General features: G+C 45.8%; 1 protein-coding gene across 4 annotated transcripts in view; it reads left to right on the top strand.

Annotated features, from left to right (window-relative positions):
• Positions 1-14,630, top strand: part of SLC12A8 (solute carrier family 12 member 8) — a 122,361-nt gene that overhangs the window by 69,822 nt on the left and 37,909 nt on the right. For all 4 annotated transcript variants that reach the window (XM_073231501.1, XM_073231500.1, XM_073231499.1 and 1 more), the window contains exons 7-8: positions 10,490-10,577; positions 12,088-12,175. In XM_073231501.1, the coding sequence (XP_073087602.1) occupies positions 10,490-10,577; positions 12,088-12,175 (176 nt within the window). The remainder of the gene's footprint in view (positions 1-10,489; positions 10,578-12,087; positions 12,176-14,630) is intronic.

The following is a 14,630-nucleotide window of genomic DNA, read 5'->3' on the forward strand; positions in this document are numbered from 1 at the left end:
TACCCACCCCCCTCGCCCACCTCTGCCCACCTCTCCCTTCCCACTCACCAGGAGAGCACACGTTCAAGAGCTGAGCATGTCCTCTGGCCTGGCAATGAGTCCCACCCCAAGTCAAGAAGCCCCGGGCCCGGGTGCCAGGGGGCAGCTACACCTGAAGCAGGGCTGAAGGCCTCCTTGGCTGGCACACTCGGAGACCACTCTCCTTCGGTGCACCCACGAGACTGCCTCAGTAGGGTGACTCCTGGAGTCCCCTCCACACTTTCCCAGGGCCTGCCTCCTCTGCCTCTCCAGGCCCGGAATCTTAATAAGAGGAGACGTGTCTGGTCTGAGAGGGGGCAGGGGTGGTCAGCATCCCCTCTAGTACTTCTCCCTCCAGGAAGGAACTGGTGGCCTGATGTTTGAAGATGTCACCCAGTAGCCCAGAATTTGAGCCCAATTATCATTTGAAATCAGCTAGTCCAGCAACTCCCAACTTTTGGTCTTTTAAAGCCATATTCATTTTTGATGAATGAAAACCCTTCACATACTCTAGAAATTCTGATATGCCTCCCTGGACCAGACAGGGGTGTCTTTGTCCTTCCTTTGAGAAAGATTGCTACCTAAGAATATTAGCCAAGCTTTATAGTCTACAGTTTAAATTATGAAAATATTATTTTGTAATATTCCAAATATAAAATCATAGTATTGAAGAAACTGTCTGCACAGGCTGTTTTTTACCCCACCCCTTTTAGGGCATGTGCTTCCCTATCTCTGCTACCCCCACATCAGCCCAGTCAGGGTGAGAATCACTGATTAGATCCTTTATTAAACCAACTGGGAAAGTTGACACACAGAGTCACTTATGAAGGGTTGCTAAAGGCCATGCAGCTACTTAGTGACCAGAGCTGGGCCTCCATCCTGCTGTGGAGGGTCGCCTTCCCTGCCTCTCCCTGCTTCCCGGGGCCCTCGAGGTAAACACGGGAGGCAGGAACAACAGTTTGTATCCCTTGGCTTCCCCTGGCAGATGTTCCAGTAAGCTATGGAGAGCATGCATGATTGACAGTCTCCATGGTGATGGGCTTGCCAAGGATTAGCTCGGAGTGAGTCACAGCTGGGGCTCCCTCCAGCGCCATCCTTTTCTGGAACAAGAGAACGTCCAGGCTGTGGAGGGGGAGAGGAGTTTGGAGGGCAAACGCTTCAGTCCCCCACCCTGTGTCCCCATCTCCAGTCAGAGACTATTATTTAAGTCACTTCAGGTATTTTATCCTGAGGGCAGGAGACTTCCTGTGACGAGCAGCTGAAGATTAGGTTCTGGTGGCCTGTCTGGATTTGTGGAGCGTGTCCTTCTGGCCTCACTGCACCCACCACACCCTGTGGTGCGGCTGCAGGATGGGGCTGAGGCCCTGGAGCAGTTCCTGTGTTTCCTTTGTTTCTTAAACCACTTTCCTTCTCCACGCTTCACTGACAATCTTGCCCTGAAAAACAAAGGTCTCTCCCCACAGGATTTTGGGTTTTCACACACATGCACACGCACACATGCAGCCACTCCAGGGATCTGGGACCACACTGCATGGAGGAACTAGGTAATGGAAATTCACTGGGAGTAATACTAGTTTGTGAAGTCATGTAACCCTTGTCCCCAGATCTCAAACTGTTGCTGGAAGGAGTAAGTGCCTCTCGTGGTTGACCACACCCAGCATACAAATGGGAGTGGGGGCTGGAGTGGAGAACCAACAGCCTTTACCAGAAGTAAAGCGGGAGTAGCCGCCATGGTCAAGAGCCGTGCTATTGCTGCGATGGTCTTCGACTTCCCTGGGCCCAACTCCTCCTTCCCATGTGTGGCACACACGCGGGGGGCCTGAGAAGCTCTGGGAGTCTGCTGGGCTCCTCAGAATTGAATGGCTGTCCCTAGGACACGACCCCAGGCATCAGTCCTGGCTCTCCCTCCAGCCCACCTCCTGAATTCCTCCCTTCCCCAGACGTTCCCTAGGTCTCCTCCTAAGTTATGTGTCTTGTGGGTGAGAGAACAGGACCTAGTGGGCCAGAGTGGGGTCCCAGGGTTAAGGAGAAGAGAGCCTCAAGTTAGGACAACCTGAAGGTGGTCTCATCCCGCTGCATTTGATAGACTTAGGAGCAGGAACAGGAGAAAAGAAGGAAGCTTTATAATTATTACACATGATGATTTTTGTACTTTTATTTATTAGTTAATTTATAATTCTATCAAAATTATTATAAATATCTATAATAATGGTTATCGTTACATAGCCTACTACATCAGCCTACTACATACAGTCCTTCATTTAAACCTCACCACAGCCCCACTGCTTTTATCAGTTGCAAATTCACCATGAAGCTAATGAAGCCGAGACTTCAGGGCCCCTCACTTGCTTGAGCAACTCCTAAAGCCCTTTTCCTAATTTCATACTCATTGCTTTTTATCTTTTAGAAGTTTCAGTTTGCATAGAACTCTGATTATTCAATGGGTTCTATTATTAATCTGTTTTACAGATGTAGACACAAAGACACTGAAAGGTTATTTCCCCAAGGTCACCCATATGGAAAATGGTGAACCCCATTGCATCCTGTGTAGGAAGAGAGGGTGCTGGAAGAGAGGGCACACACTTGTCTGGAGCTTCCCCCAACCCAGAAGCCAAAAAGTCTTATTTGAGTCCTGGCATTTGCATGCCCCATTATTTGACACTGTCTCAGCAGAATCTCTAAGGCTTTGAGGGATGGGGGACTGACAAGTTCTGCCTCCAAGAATAGAGCCAACAGGGGAGGAAAGATCCCTACAGGAGCAACTAAAGGTACAGGCCAATAAGCCAGGTGTAGAGAAGAAGCGGGGCTTGGAAGTCAGGTGGAAAGTAAGGAGAAGCAGCCAGAGCCCTTAGGAACCCAAGGGATTTTTACGTGAGGAACAGAGCCCGTCTTCCCTGAGTGGACATTTATTTAGCATGTAGCAGGTGCCAGACACCATGCTAGGTGCCTTATAAATGTTCACTCTAATTTAACAGCGGTCCTGCAACATAAATGATCTTTGCCCCATTTGCAGATGAGGAAGCCAAGGCTCAGAACCACACTGCCTCCAGACCGTAATAGACCACTTTCAATAAACACAGCAGCAGATAAGATTTGGGCATTTTAGTGCATGGATATTGTACCTTAATGAAAAGGGAAATTAATAAATTAATTGGCAGCAGAGAAACAATTAAGCTGTAACTGAAAAGAGAAAATTGAAGGTTTCTAAGGACACAGATTTGGATGGAAGAGCTCTCAGGAGGCAGCTTGGAAGTTCCTTGTGAAACAGTAAGTAGTGCTTTAATGACCAGCTAACAGAAACCAGAAAAGCCTAGAAAAACAATTAGGCTTATTTTTTCCCCCTTACTAATTCTCATCTTAAGTAACAAAAAAGAAAGTAGGGTGGTAAGTGGGACTGTGACAATAGGCAATCAGTGAAGACTTTGATCTTCGTGTGCTGTGGTTGACGGAGAGGGCAGGGAGAAAGAGGAGATGGCCACTAACTTGGTTAGTAAGTGGTTACTTGACGTATATACTGGTTATTTTAACTAAGAGCTTATTTTCAAGAGGCATAAGGGAACATCAGTTCCCCTCCTGGCCATCCATGCTTGTTGTCACACCAGAAATTTGAACCAGAGCACCACACCCAGGCCCCCTGTTTACCTGGGGACCCTGGCTCCCTCCGAGGCATAATGTCAAGACCCAGGAGGCTGTGGATGGCGCAGGAGGTTATCCTCATAAACCTAGGCTGGTGAAGTGATGGCCAACACCATCTAACTTTTTAAAATTAAAGCCGAGACAATAAAGATATGCTAAAAAGCGTGCAACTCGGGTGGAAGACCAAATCAGAAAATTTTAATCATACAAAGGAAGCTGCTTTCCCAAGTCACATGGTGACGGTATGGAAACCGCGCATCATCCTGATACAGGAAGAAATGTGGTTTGGGGTAAAGCAATTCACTGCTTCCTGGAACTGGCAGTTTAAGACCCATGAGGAGGGGAAATGCCCTTGACCAGCCACAGACTAGTGGTTTGCACTGGTGCTGGAAGTACCTGTGGGTTATCCAACACATAGAGCTGCTTGTGAGTGGTATGTTCGGCTTTCTGCTGGGGGAGGTAACCCCAGATTCACCATACAGTTCCTCTGTCTCAAAAAGGGAAATCCAAGAAAAGCACAGGGTTAGAAAGAAATGGAGAGACATCATCATCCTCTGTGATGTAGTGGAAAGAACACTGACTTGAGGTCAGGAAGCCTGACGGTTGAGCCTGGTCCTGCTAGTGCTTGGAAACCCGGGCAAAAAGCGCTTCCCCTCTTTGTGCCTCAGTTTCCTCATCTGTAAAATAAAGGGCTGGAGTAGATGATCTCTAGGACCTTCCAGCTTTAAAATCATTGTTTCTAAATAGCCATTTTAATTTCAGGAAGCCTGCCAAGAAAAGCGTAAAAGGTTAAATAGTAATTGCAAAATGGACACATAGTGTTGCCCAAACTGTGTTCCATGAACATCAATAATGGATAAAATATTTCATTTTTTGAAAAAAAGTGTTCAATTGTCAAATTTTGGGAAACACATTTACTTCTCTTCTTAGAGTTGGACAATAAAATTTAGCATATTGTAGGAACTTGTAGATCCAGCAATAAAAACCTCTCTAATCTTGTTTAGAGTTCCCCAACCTTTTTTTTACTGTGGAACTTCTTTTTAAAAATACAATATTTGTAAAACATCTGGACACCAATGCTGTAGGACATAGTATTTATTCTACTACACCTACCCTAAATCTAACTCTAACATGAATGATACTATTTTTAAATTGTGCCAGAAGCAGAAATACAGCAAACTAAAGAATCTCAACAATACTTGACAAACACGGGTGAAAAAAATACTAAATTAAAATAATTTTTCTATATCAACTAGCAAGCAAGCCATTTATATTTCACCAGAACCAGAGATCATCTGCTCTCAAATTATGCAAGGGCAGAATTCTGGGAGTGACAGCCACTGTGTGTGAGCCCGTCTCATAGGTGTGCACAGACCACCCATGTGAATCACCCTTGAGGCTTCCTGTCTGGAGTATGAGTTGCCTCCATTTCCTTGTCTCTGGTGGCTTCATGTCTGTGGTACTGACCGCCTACCTTTTGGTTTCCCTGTTTTGTCTCAAAGGCCACCCTCCTGGCTGGCTGAGTCTGGCCCATTGTTGAGGGTGGCCTATGTCAGTCCTCTCCCCTCCTACTGACCAAGATCCCAGCATACTCCACACCAGGCCAGCTAATAGGACCTGTACTCAAAGGCGGGGCCATCAACTGTGTAAGGGATTGTGCAGCAGAATAAAAAGGTATTTGTTAGGTGTACAGAACCTGTTGGGAAGCAGGGAGCAATTAGGATTCATCAATCCCTTTCCTGGACAGAAGCATAAATGGTAGTGGAGTGCTTATGGGTTTTCATTTATTAACTTTTGTAAATGATCTGAAGGAAGGTAAACAAAATGACATGACAACTATAGGAGGCACTGAAATGGCAAAGAATAGCAGTACATAGTCTCACAAAGCGTGATGAAATAGACATAAAATTAGGGCAGTATATTTCTTTTTAAGGGGCTAAGGGCAGAAGGAGGTCATTGCAGACAGAGGGAGGTAACCTTGGCTAGGCAGGTGAGGTGCCCGTAGACCTGGTAACAGGTGGGAACCTTGGCAGAGGTCTGGAAAGAGGGTGGGTTAGTGGATGAAGTTACTGGGGTCTGGGAGTCAGGGAAATGTGGAGATGTGGCCAGGGATGCCCTTGGCACCAGGTTGTTCTGACAGCAATCAGTGGGCCCCTAGCCCTTAGGCAGGGCCTCAGCGACAGGACCACCAGGAACACTGGTCAGAGCAAGGTGCATCCGAGCATTCCTGTTTCGATTCAAGTAAGACTTGTACATGAAACAAATTAAAATACTTAAGAGATGCTTATAATATAAAGCAATAGTCTCCCACTTCACCTCAAGTACCCCTCCATAAGAGCAAAGCATGTTTAGTCATTTTTAGTACTTTGAAAGCTAACTGTATATCACCAAGCAATAAGCTTGAACCTATAATGATTAATCAAAATCAGACATAGTCTGTTGACTCCATGTTAAGAAATAGGAGAGTTTAGTTTACTTACATGTTCCTCCATCCACTTGCCAATTTTTGATGGTTGTATTTTCTTTTTTGGTTACGTTTATAACTTTAAGTAATATACTTAAATCTTTGTTATTTTATCAGTTCTAAGGCTCATTCCTTCACTCTTAATTATTGGTGTGGGAAATTGAGATTCTGTGTTGTGTCTTACGATTAATGTATAAATAGTCATGTTTCTTTTGTGTGTAAAATATTTTTACAAGGAATGCTTTAGTTATTTTAAGGGAATCCTTAATTTTTTTGTGTCATTAATGTACAATTATTTGAACAACATTATGGTTACTAGACTCCCCTATTATCAAGTCCCCCCCACATACCTCATTACAGTCACTGTCCATCAGTGCAGTAAGATGCTATAGAATCATTACTTGTTTTCTCTGTATATACTGCCTTAGGGAAACCTTATTTTAAGGGCATATGCATAATGCTTTTATATTTGCATTTCATAGCAATAGCAGGGAAGCCATACAAGTTGGTTATTACCAGGTGAATGAGCAAAATCCCATAAAAACTGTAGCTTACAACTAAGTGAACACAGTTTCACACACAAACACACAAATCTATTAAAATTTTCTTGAGGTTACAAGTCAACAGTCTTTGTAACTTCAAAGACAAACCGCTCAGTGTTCTTAGAAATTTCTCTGCTCTTAGCACTTAGAAACTCTCCTTTGTGGTGGTGTAAGAGAAAAAGCATAGAATTAAGTTAAATTTTTTGTAACTGGTATATACATATTTCCTAGTGTTTTCCTTATCTACATAACAAATTCAATAGCTAGCTCAAAAAGCATGGCTTGAATAACCTTTCAAGTTTTCTTAAACTAACTGAAGTTTGTAACATTTAATCCAGGCCTGAGTGAAAAATCATGGGGTTTATATTTTTATTTTCCGCAGAACTGCAATGAAAATTTTAGTGCTTTTTCCCCTTTTCCTACAATATTGGTTCCTAATCTTGATTAATGTTAGCCTTAATTTTATATTATCAAGGTAGATGATATTCATATTCTATTTTGTAACTATAGTTATGTCCTCTGTGCTTTGTGTATAAGGTCAATTTTAGAAGTTAAAACACAGTAAACGTGTTACACCAGTGCGAATATGTAGCTGTTATTCACCAAAGAGAAAAGTTTTTCTTTTGCTATGATTCTGATGTGGCTGTTGTACCATTTAGGCTTTTGTACCATTTAGGGGAGAATCTTCCTAATATCATGGCCAAATGGGTTAATTTTTCTTACGTTTGCTTCATATTTACACTTTGACTTTCTTGTTCACTTTTCCTGGAGTTTCAATAACCTGTCTTTTTTCTTGTTGACAATATAGGCAGTCAGCATGGCCTGAAAATCATTCAGTTTGCTAATCATTCTGTTCCTTGTGTTGAGTCCAGTGCCTGTGCAGAGCCACCCCTCGTGGGACGTCCGTCTTTCTGCTCCAGTCACTGCTGGCTTTTTGAACTTGATTCCACTCTTGAGTTATCATCACTGTTTTCTGAATCTCATCTTTTCCTCCATTATGGTTTATAGTCTCATTTTGTAGAGTACGGGCTTTAGTATTTTTCTCAGTAATGAAATGTGGGGTTCTGAGCACTTGTCTACTTAACTTTACTTTCACATAATTGGTAATCCGGCTAACATTCTGGCTTTAAAATAATTTTCCTTGGAATTTTAAAATCAGTTTTAAAATTGTTTTCTGGCATTCAGTATTGCAGATTAGAAGTCTGATGCCAGTCTAATTATTTTTGTTCCTTTGTAAGTGTTCAGTTTTTATCTTTGGAAATATTTTAAATTACACCTGAATTGCACCATGATGCACTGAGGTATGGACTTTCTTTTGTTTTTCTTTTTTTATTCTTTGTGCTGTTTACTCTATGGGAAATTTCAGCACAGACTTGTGTCTTCTTCAGTTTGGAAACATTTATTTCTTTATTCATCTGGGTTTTTCCGTTTGATTTGGTTTTTGTCTTCTCTCTTCCTGGATCTCCTGTAGATGTTGTAAATCTAAGATTCCTCTATTTCTCCTATTCTTTGCTCAAACTTTCTACTCCCTTACCTTCCTGTTCTAAATTCTGGGATATTTACTTAACTTTATCTTTTAGATCTTCTATTGCATTTTTTATTTTACTGATCATGTACTTAATTTCTAAAGGTTCTTGTTCTTGGATAATTTTTTGTTTTCATAGCATTTTGCTTTGTAGAGAGAATATTCTTGAAGGTGTCTGGAGCTACTAATCAGCATTTTCTTCAAAATTCTCTTTTGTGTCCTGATTTATATATTTCTTCCAGCCCAGGTTGTACTTGTGAATTTGTTGCTGGTTTTTATCACCTACCTAGTGATCTTTAGTTGTTGGTGAGGATCCCCTGCTATAGTGTGTGTGGGTCTGTTTCCCAGATAAGGCCCTTCCTTCATGGGAAAGCTGACTGCAGCTCATCTGGGGGTGACTGGTCCATGAGGAGGGCTTCATTTGGGGTGCAGACATCCACACTACAGCCTCATTGTCTTCAGGCAATTTATTCAGATCCTCCAGAGAAACATTCCAGGGCTCTCTTTTCCTTCCCATTTGCTCTGTATCATTTTCTCCATTTTATAAGTTCCAGACATTTATGGAAGCCTTTCATCTATTTATGACTCTCCCTCCCAGTTCTCTTTGCTTATAGACATATATCCTTTTCCCCCTTTACTACCCTTTTAATAAGATCTTGGGAAGGAAAAAGAGGGGAAAAAATGTGCCTACTGTGTCATTGTAAACAAAAAGCCCTTTAATAAAATATTTTTCCCTTGTTTCAAAATGATCACTGTAGAACGTTGAGAAAATATAGATTGCAACAAAATAAAATATGATCTGTTTTTCCATCACACAGAAATCACATTAACATCTTAAACCAAGTTCTAATTCCTTTTTCCTTTTTCTATGCATCTATTTAAGTTTTTTTTTTTTTACAACAAATCATACCATGAGTTCTGTTTTCTACTATCCCTTTGAAAATGGAACAATAGCTTTTAAATATCTTTCCATGACACAACATAGACCTGACAATATTGGAGACCTGGTATTTATCGGAAGATGTATCATTTAGCCAATTCCCTATTTTTAGACATTACATTGTTCCTAGTTTTCACTATTATGAACAATCACTTATAAACTTTTTTGATAAAATCTTTATTCATATCCTTTACTACTTATTTAGGATAAAATCCTAGGAGTGTAATTGCTGGGTCAAAGTATAGGCAGGTCCAGTCTTGATGTCACCTTCAGGCTGCTTTGAATCAGCCCCACCTTAATGTTCTGACCCCAAACTTCCCTGTTACCCCACTTCATGTGGTGCACTGCATTATAGCGGAGGGGCTATGGGACTAACTTTCAGAGTCAGACCAGGGTTAAATCCTAGCTTTCTCACTTAATGAATGTGTGACACTAGGCTATTTTAATTAATCTGTCTGAGCACGAGTTACCTTTTCTATAAAATGAAAGAAATACTTCTGTTTTTCTGGTGTGGCTGCTGTAAGGATTAATTGAGACAATAAGTGCATATAAGGCACTTAGCACAGGCTCTGACAGGTCGAACGTGTTCGTAAATCCATAATGATGGGATCAGACCCATTCCTCCCCCTAAGCCTGTGCAAATCTTTCAGGGCCACATTCAAGAGGCAGCCGTCTGTCCGTGAGGCCTCCCTGACCCGTGCTGCAGAGCACCCGTGGGCTGGACCCACACTTGACGTCCAGAACACATGGTCTTGCTGCTTTCCTCTTAGGCCTTTGGACGGGCTCACAGCCCTCCTCACCAGCACACCGTGCTCTCCCTTAGCATCCCAACTGACCACCTCCCATGGGGGTCCCAGGGGAAGAGAGGTGACAGTGAAGAGCAGCTAGGGCTCAGTGTCGGCAGCGTCAGGATGGCAGCTCAGGAGCTTTAGGTGTGGTCTCTGGGTTCGCTCTTGGGTCAGCGGGCAGCAGAGGCCAGGAGCTGTGGAGCAGGGGCGGCGGCTGGTTTGCTGTGGCTGAGCCTCTCCAGGGTGTTATCCTGAGGGAGGGCAGAACCGACCGGTGGCCTTGGGACCCTTGTGCAGCCTGCCAGACGCCTCCCTCGCCCTCATTACTTTGCACTGGACCATAAGATGCTTTTGTAGCCAGTAGGGCTTTCTTCCCAAGCAGCACCCAACCCACAAAGGTTCCTTTCATGCCCCGCAGATGCCTTCCCAGTTGCCAGGGGAGATTGCGAAGAGTGGTCTGCAGCGCTGCAGATGGGAGGGCTTGCCTGGGAGAGCCTCCGGGAGAGGGCCCTGAGGAGGTGCAGGTGATTTGGGCATCCCCTGCTCACCCCTCTCCCCTATCTGGGTGTCTTTCAGGAGTCATGGCCGGCTTCAACATGGGGGGTGACCTGAGAGAGCCCGCTGCCAGCATCCCCCTGGGCTCCCTAGCAGCCGTTGGCATCTCGTAAGTTCCCCAGTGACAGTCAGCTGGAGACAGGGAGAGAGAGCCCCAGGCAAGAGAGGGGATCGTCCCTTTTGTTCCATGGGTGCCCTGACTGTGGCCAGTCTACTTCATACTCCAATCCTCCCTCAGCCACCTGGAAAATTCACGGCTGGTGGGTTTAGATGATTGCTCTTTCCTACCCCTGGCTGGGAATGCAGCAAAGGGGCATCATCGACTGAGACGGAGTCCTTTCTCTCCCTCTCAGCAGCATCCTGCCTGTCCCCCCAACCTCGTTTTGAACATGCATGTTTTAACTACTGAGTTTCCAGGATGGTGGCGGGATCATGAAGATGAACAGTTTTGCACTCAGATCAGGATTTGCATTCCCAGCTTTGCCACTGACTGGCTGCGTGACTTTGGGCAATTTATTTAGCACTTGGTGTCTTGATTTCCTTTTTTTGTAAAATGGGGTGATAAGGATATGTGGGCCCCGTAGATTGTGGAGGGGATGCTGTGTGTAGATGCACCTTAGGAACTCAGACACTCCGAGGCTGTCGCTGCCCTGGGTTTTGGTTCACGCTGTGCCTCCACATGAGCAGGCTAGGTAGCCTTGGGTCTATTCCTGACCTTCTTGGATCTTCTGTTTTATTCTCTGTACATGGAAAGAAGCTTCTCTGCCTTCACTGAGTGGGTGTGGAAGGCAGTGAATCACAGACAGGGCAATGACTCAAGAAGTTAAAAGTGCCTGTATGATTTTGACCGTATTTTTAAAATATTAATATATCTATTTTAGAAGTGCTGAATTTGCTTTTAGCTTAGTGTGATGGCACCGTTGCTTATAGCCAGGTACACAGCACCAACCTGTCTTGTGCTAAATAAGGCAGTAGCAGTGTGAGGATAGAAAGGAAGACAGCAGAGAGAGAGCCGGGTATTGGGAAGGGAAGGAAAGAAAACCCTGTCTTGTTTTTAGTCATTGCTGGGAGGTCCTGGGAGCGACCTTTGTCCTGTCCTCTCACCCTGCAGATGGGAATGAGGCCACAGGGATCATGTGACTTGTTCAAGGTCACAGGGCACAGGAGGCAGGGGAAGCCAGGTCACTGCCAGCCTTTTCGCACTTGGCTTGGCCCTCTGTCATCTGGGATCCAAGCAACAGCAGGACTCAGGGGCCTGAAAGATCACCCGCTTGTTCTCTGTGGGACGATGGAGTGTGGAGGTCAACCCTACCCGAATCCTGGTGATCTAGAGGCCAGCTGGGCCTCCCCTCCCTCTCCCTCCCCCCCCAACACCCTCTGTGTGTTCTTCTTTAATTAAGAAAGAGGCACAACAATGGTACTTCTTTTTGGCCAGAAATATGCTAGAGGAGAAGTAGGATGGAAAGTCCCTCCAGCTGAGCTAGGGAGGCGTCATGCCTGGCTTTTCTCTTTCCTTTTGAGCCTGGTCCCCACGGGAGCGCAGGCCGAGTGGGGTGGCTTGGGATGGGGTTGGCTGGGGCTGGGGGACAGCTCTGCTCTGGTCTTGGGTTTTTTTGCAGGTGGTTTCTGTATATCGTCTTTGTCTTCCTGCTCGGCGCTATCTGCACCCGAGAGGCCCTTCGCTACAACTTCCTGATAGCAGAAAAGGTGGGTGAGTCCCGCACTGCCCAGGGGCTCAGGATGTCACATCATTTATTTGTTCTGATCAGCAAATGGCTGCCTCCCCCTTGAAGTCCTGCCTGGGGATCCATATAGTGTTGATCCAGGACTGAAGTACAGATGGTCGGGTTGTGGGGGAGCATGGAGAAAGCCCAGGTGCCTCTTACAGGTCTCTACAAACAGGTGACTGTGTTTGGAAAGGCACATGCATGTTGGTGACTAAAAGAGACACATCCGTCTCTTTATGTCAACATTATGGCACAGCACAAAGAATATGGTCACCAGAAATCACCAGCCAAACCATATTTTTGCCAGTAGCCTCACCTTCCACCATGAGCAGAAAGGAGGCTGATGGACAGAAAAGAGGGCATCCAGGCAGAGGGCGACGGAGGAGGCCCCACACCGGAGTGAGGCCCTCCTTGACCCCTGAGGACGCCCTGGGCTCTTCCCGTGCGGTGGGCCAGGTTTATCTGGCCATAACAGCTTTGTTTCTGGAGATGTACATCTGCATGGAGAAGATCAGCAAATTCCTCACACTCCACAGCCATGCCTTAACAGGCCAGAGGTGGTGTAACAGTCAAGGACACTCATTTGGCACCTCTAGAACCCAGGAGAATAAGATTTCCAGATGCTTTTCTAGAAATCCCCAAAAATTCCTACCTTCCCTTAAGTTCCTGGAGGAGCAGCGGCCCCTGAGATTCCTCTTATTTGTCAGAGAAGCATAGGAGGCTAAGGAGGTTTTCTTACTCAGTTACCTCCTGAGTGCTGATGCTCATATTTTAGGAAAAAGTGCCCTTTTCTCTTGGCGTCAGGCCTTGCCAAGCAGCCTTACCAGTCTTCACAGAGGGCCACTGCTTGGGGCAACTTGGGCCAGGAAACTGAATTCACTTTTTAGAGCTGCCTTTGGGCTTGGTTTTCACATTAGCACAGCTTTCTTTTGAGGGTGTGTAGATGATATGTTAAGGTGATATTTGTGTTCAGGGGTCTTGACCTTACTATGAAAGCAAATTCTGGAAGGGGGGCAGTTCACATAGTGAGACCACCACCTGATACTCACCTTCCAGGGCCAAGGTCTAAACCTGCAAGAGAGCAAGGTTTGCTCTCAGGGAAGGAATCTGTGGCTCTCATTTACACCCACATGCATGCTTCCCCTTTGAGTTTCATCTCCCAGGAGCCTTTTCTCTAATTGTGGAATGCAAAGCGTGCATCAGAGGAATTAAAGGCTTCAGGGAAGAGCCGATCCTCTGGTCATGGGGCGCTGCCTGCTGCTGCCTGCAACTTGCCCAGGGCTAGCTAGCTCCGCCTACTTCTAAAGTGGGTTCCCTCTTAGTGGATTCCCTCACAGAGGTCCTTGCAATAGTTCAAGACGGATCTGGATAAAACAAGGCAAATTATCCCCTGGGCTTGGACTCCTCTCTGCCCTCCTTCCTTGGCTTTGCAGAGGAGCCAAGAATGAGTGTGCAGGAGGACAGACAGCCTGTGTGCAAGGAAGGCCAAAACAGCAAGAGAGTAAAAACATCACAGACAGCCTGGGAGAGCCTTTGTGGGAGGAACTTCCAACAATAATAGACATGTGAACTTGGGGGAGCGTGTCTGGGATGCCACCTGTCCTAGACAGTGAAACAGGTAGGCAAGCTCTTAGCCAACTGGGGGCACCTGCTAAGCCAGCCTGGCAGTATCATGTGGGATGTTATTGTCATGTGCCAGTGTGAGAGGTGGAGAGTTAGTGTTTGGAGAGGATGAGAAGCTGATTCCTGAAATAGGCAGTTGAAAAGTCTATAAAGAAAGAAAAGGTTCTGTTCCTTGTTCCCAGTAGCAAACACGGGCTGGTGCAGCAAGTAAGTGACAGAACAGCCAGGGCAGTTCTGAAATAGCGGCAGCACCCTGATATGCCGCTGCCGCCATACGAGGGGACTGTGCAGGATTCCCCCCCAAAGCCTTGAACCTCAGCTTTTCTCCTTTCCTGCTGTCTGGTGTGCCTCCCTGGGACTAAGACGGTTGCAGTAGCCAGTTTCATACCCAGGCAGTAAGTTGGGCCACAGACAGTTTCACTAATAGTACCTGGAGAAAACAAGAGCAAGTAGCTCAGAGAGGGTGGAAGCTACAAGTGCACAGCCTCCTTACATGGGCACATAACACACCTACTGCCCAGATGTGGTTTCAGTAAACTTCGTGCAGCTTCATGTGCCAGCTATGGCCTCGGTTCTGAGCCAGCCCAGTGCGGAACCTTCTTGCCTGCCCCCACCAACCCCGGGCCTCTTGTCTCTCTGGCCCCCAAGGCCCCCAGCAGGCCTGCCTCCAGCGTGCTCCCTGTGGTGCCGGCTCTCACGAAGCTCCTCAGTGCCCTTCTCTTTCTTTCTCTCTGGTGCTTTCTTCCAGAGCAGTGACCTTCAGGGGCTGCCGGCTCCCTGGAGTCTTACCACTGACCTGCCCCTGGGCAGTT

This window comes from Manis javanica, chromosome 3 (genome assembly GCF_040802235.1).
Source record: "Manis javanica isolate MJ-LG chromosome 3, MJ_LKY, whole genome shotgun sequence".
Lineage (NCBI taxonomy): Eukaryota > Metazoa > Chordata > Mammalia > Pholidota > Manidae > Manis > Manis javanica.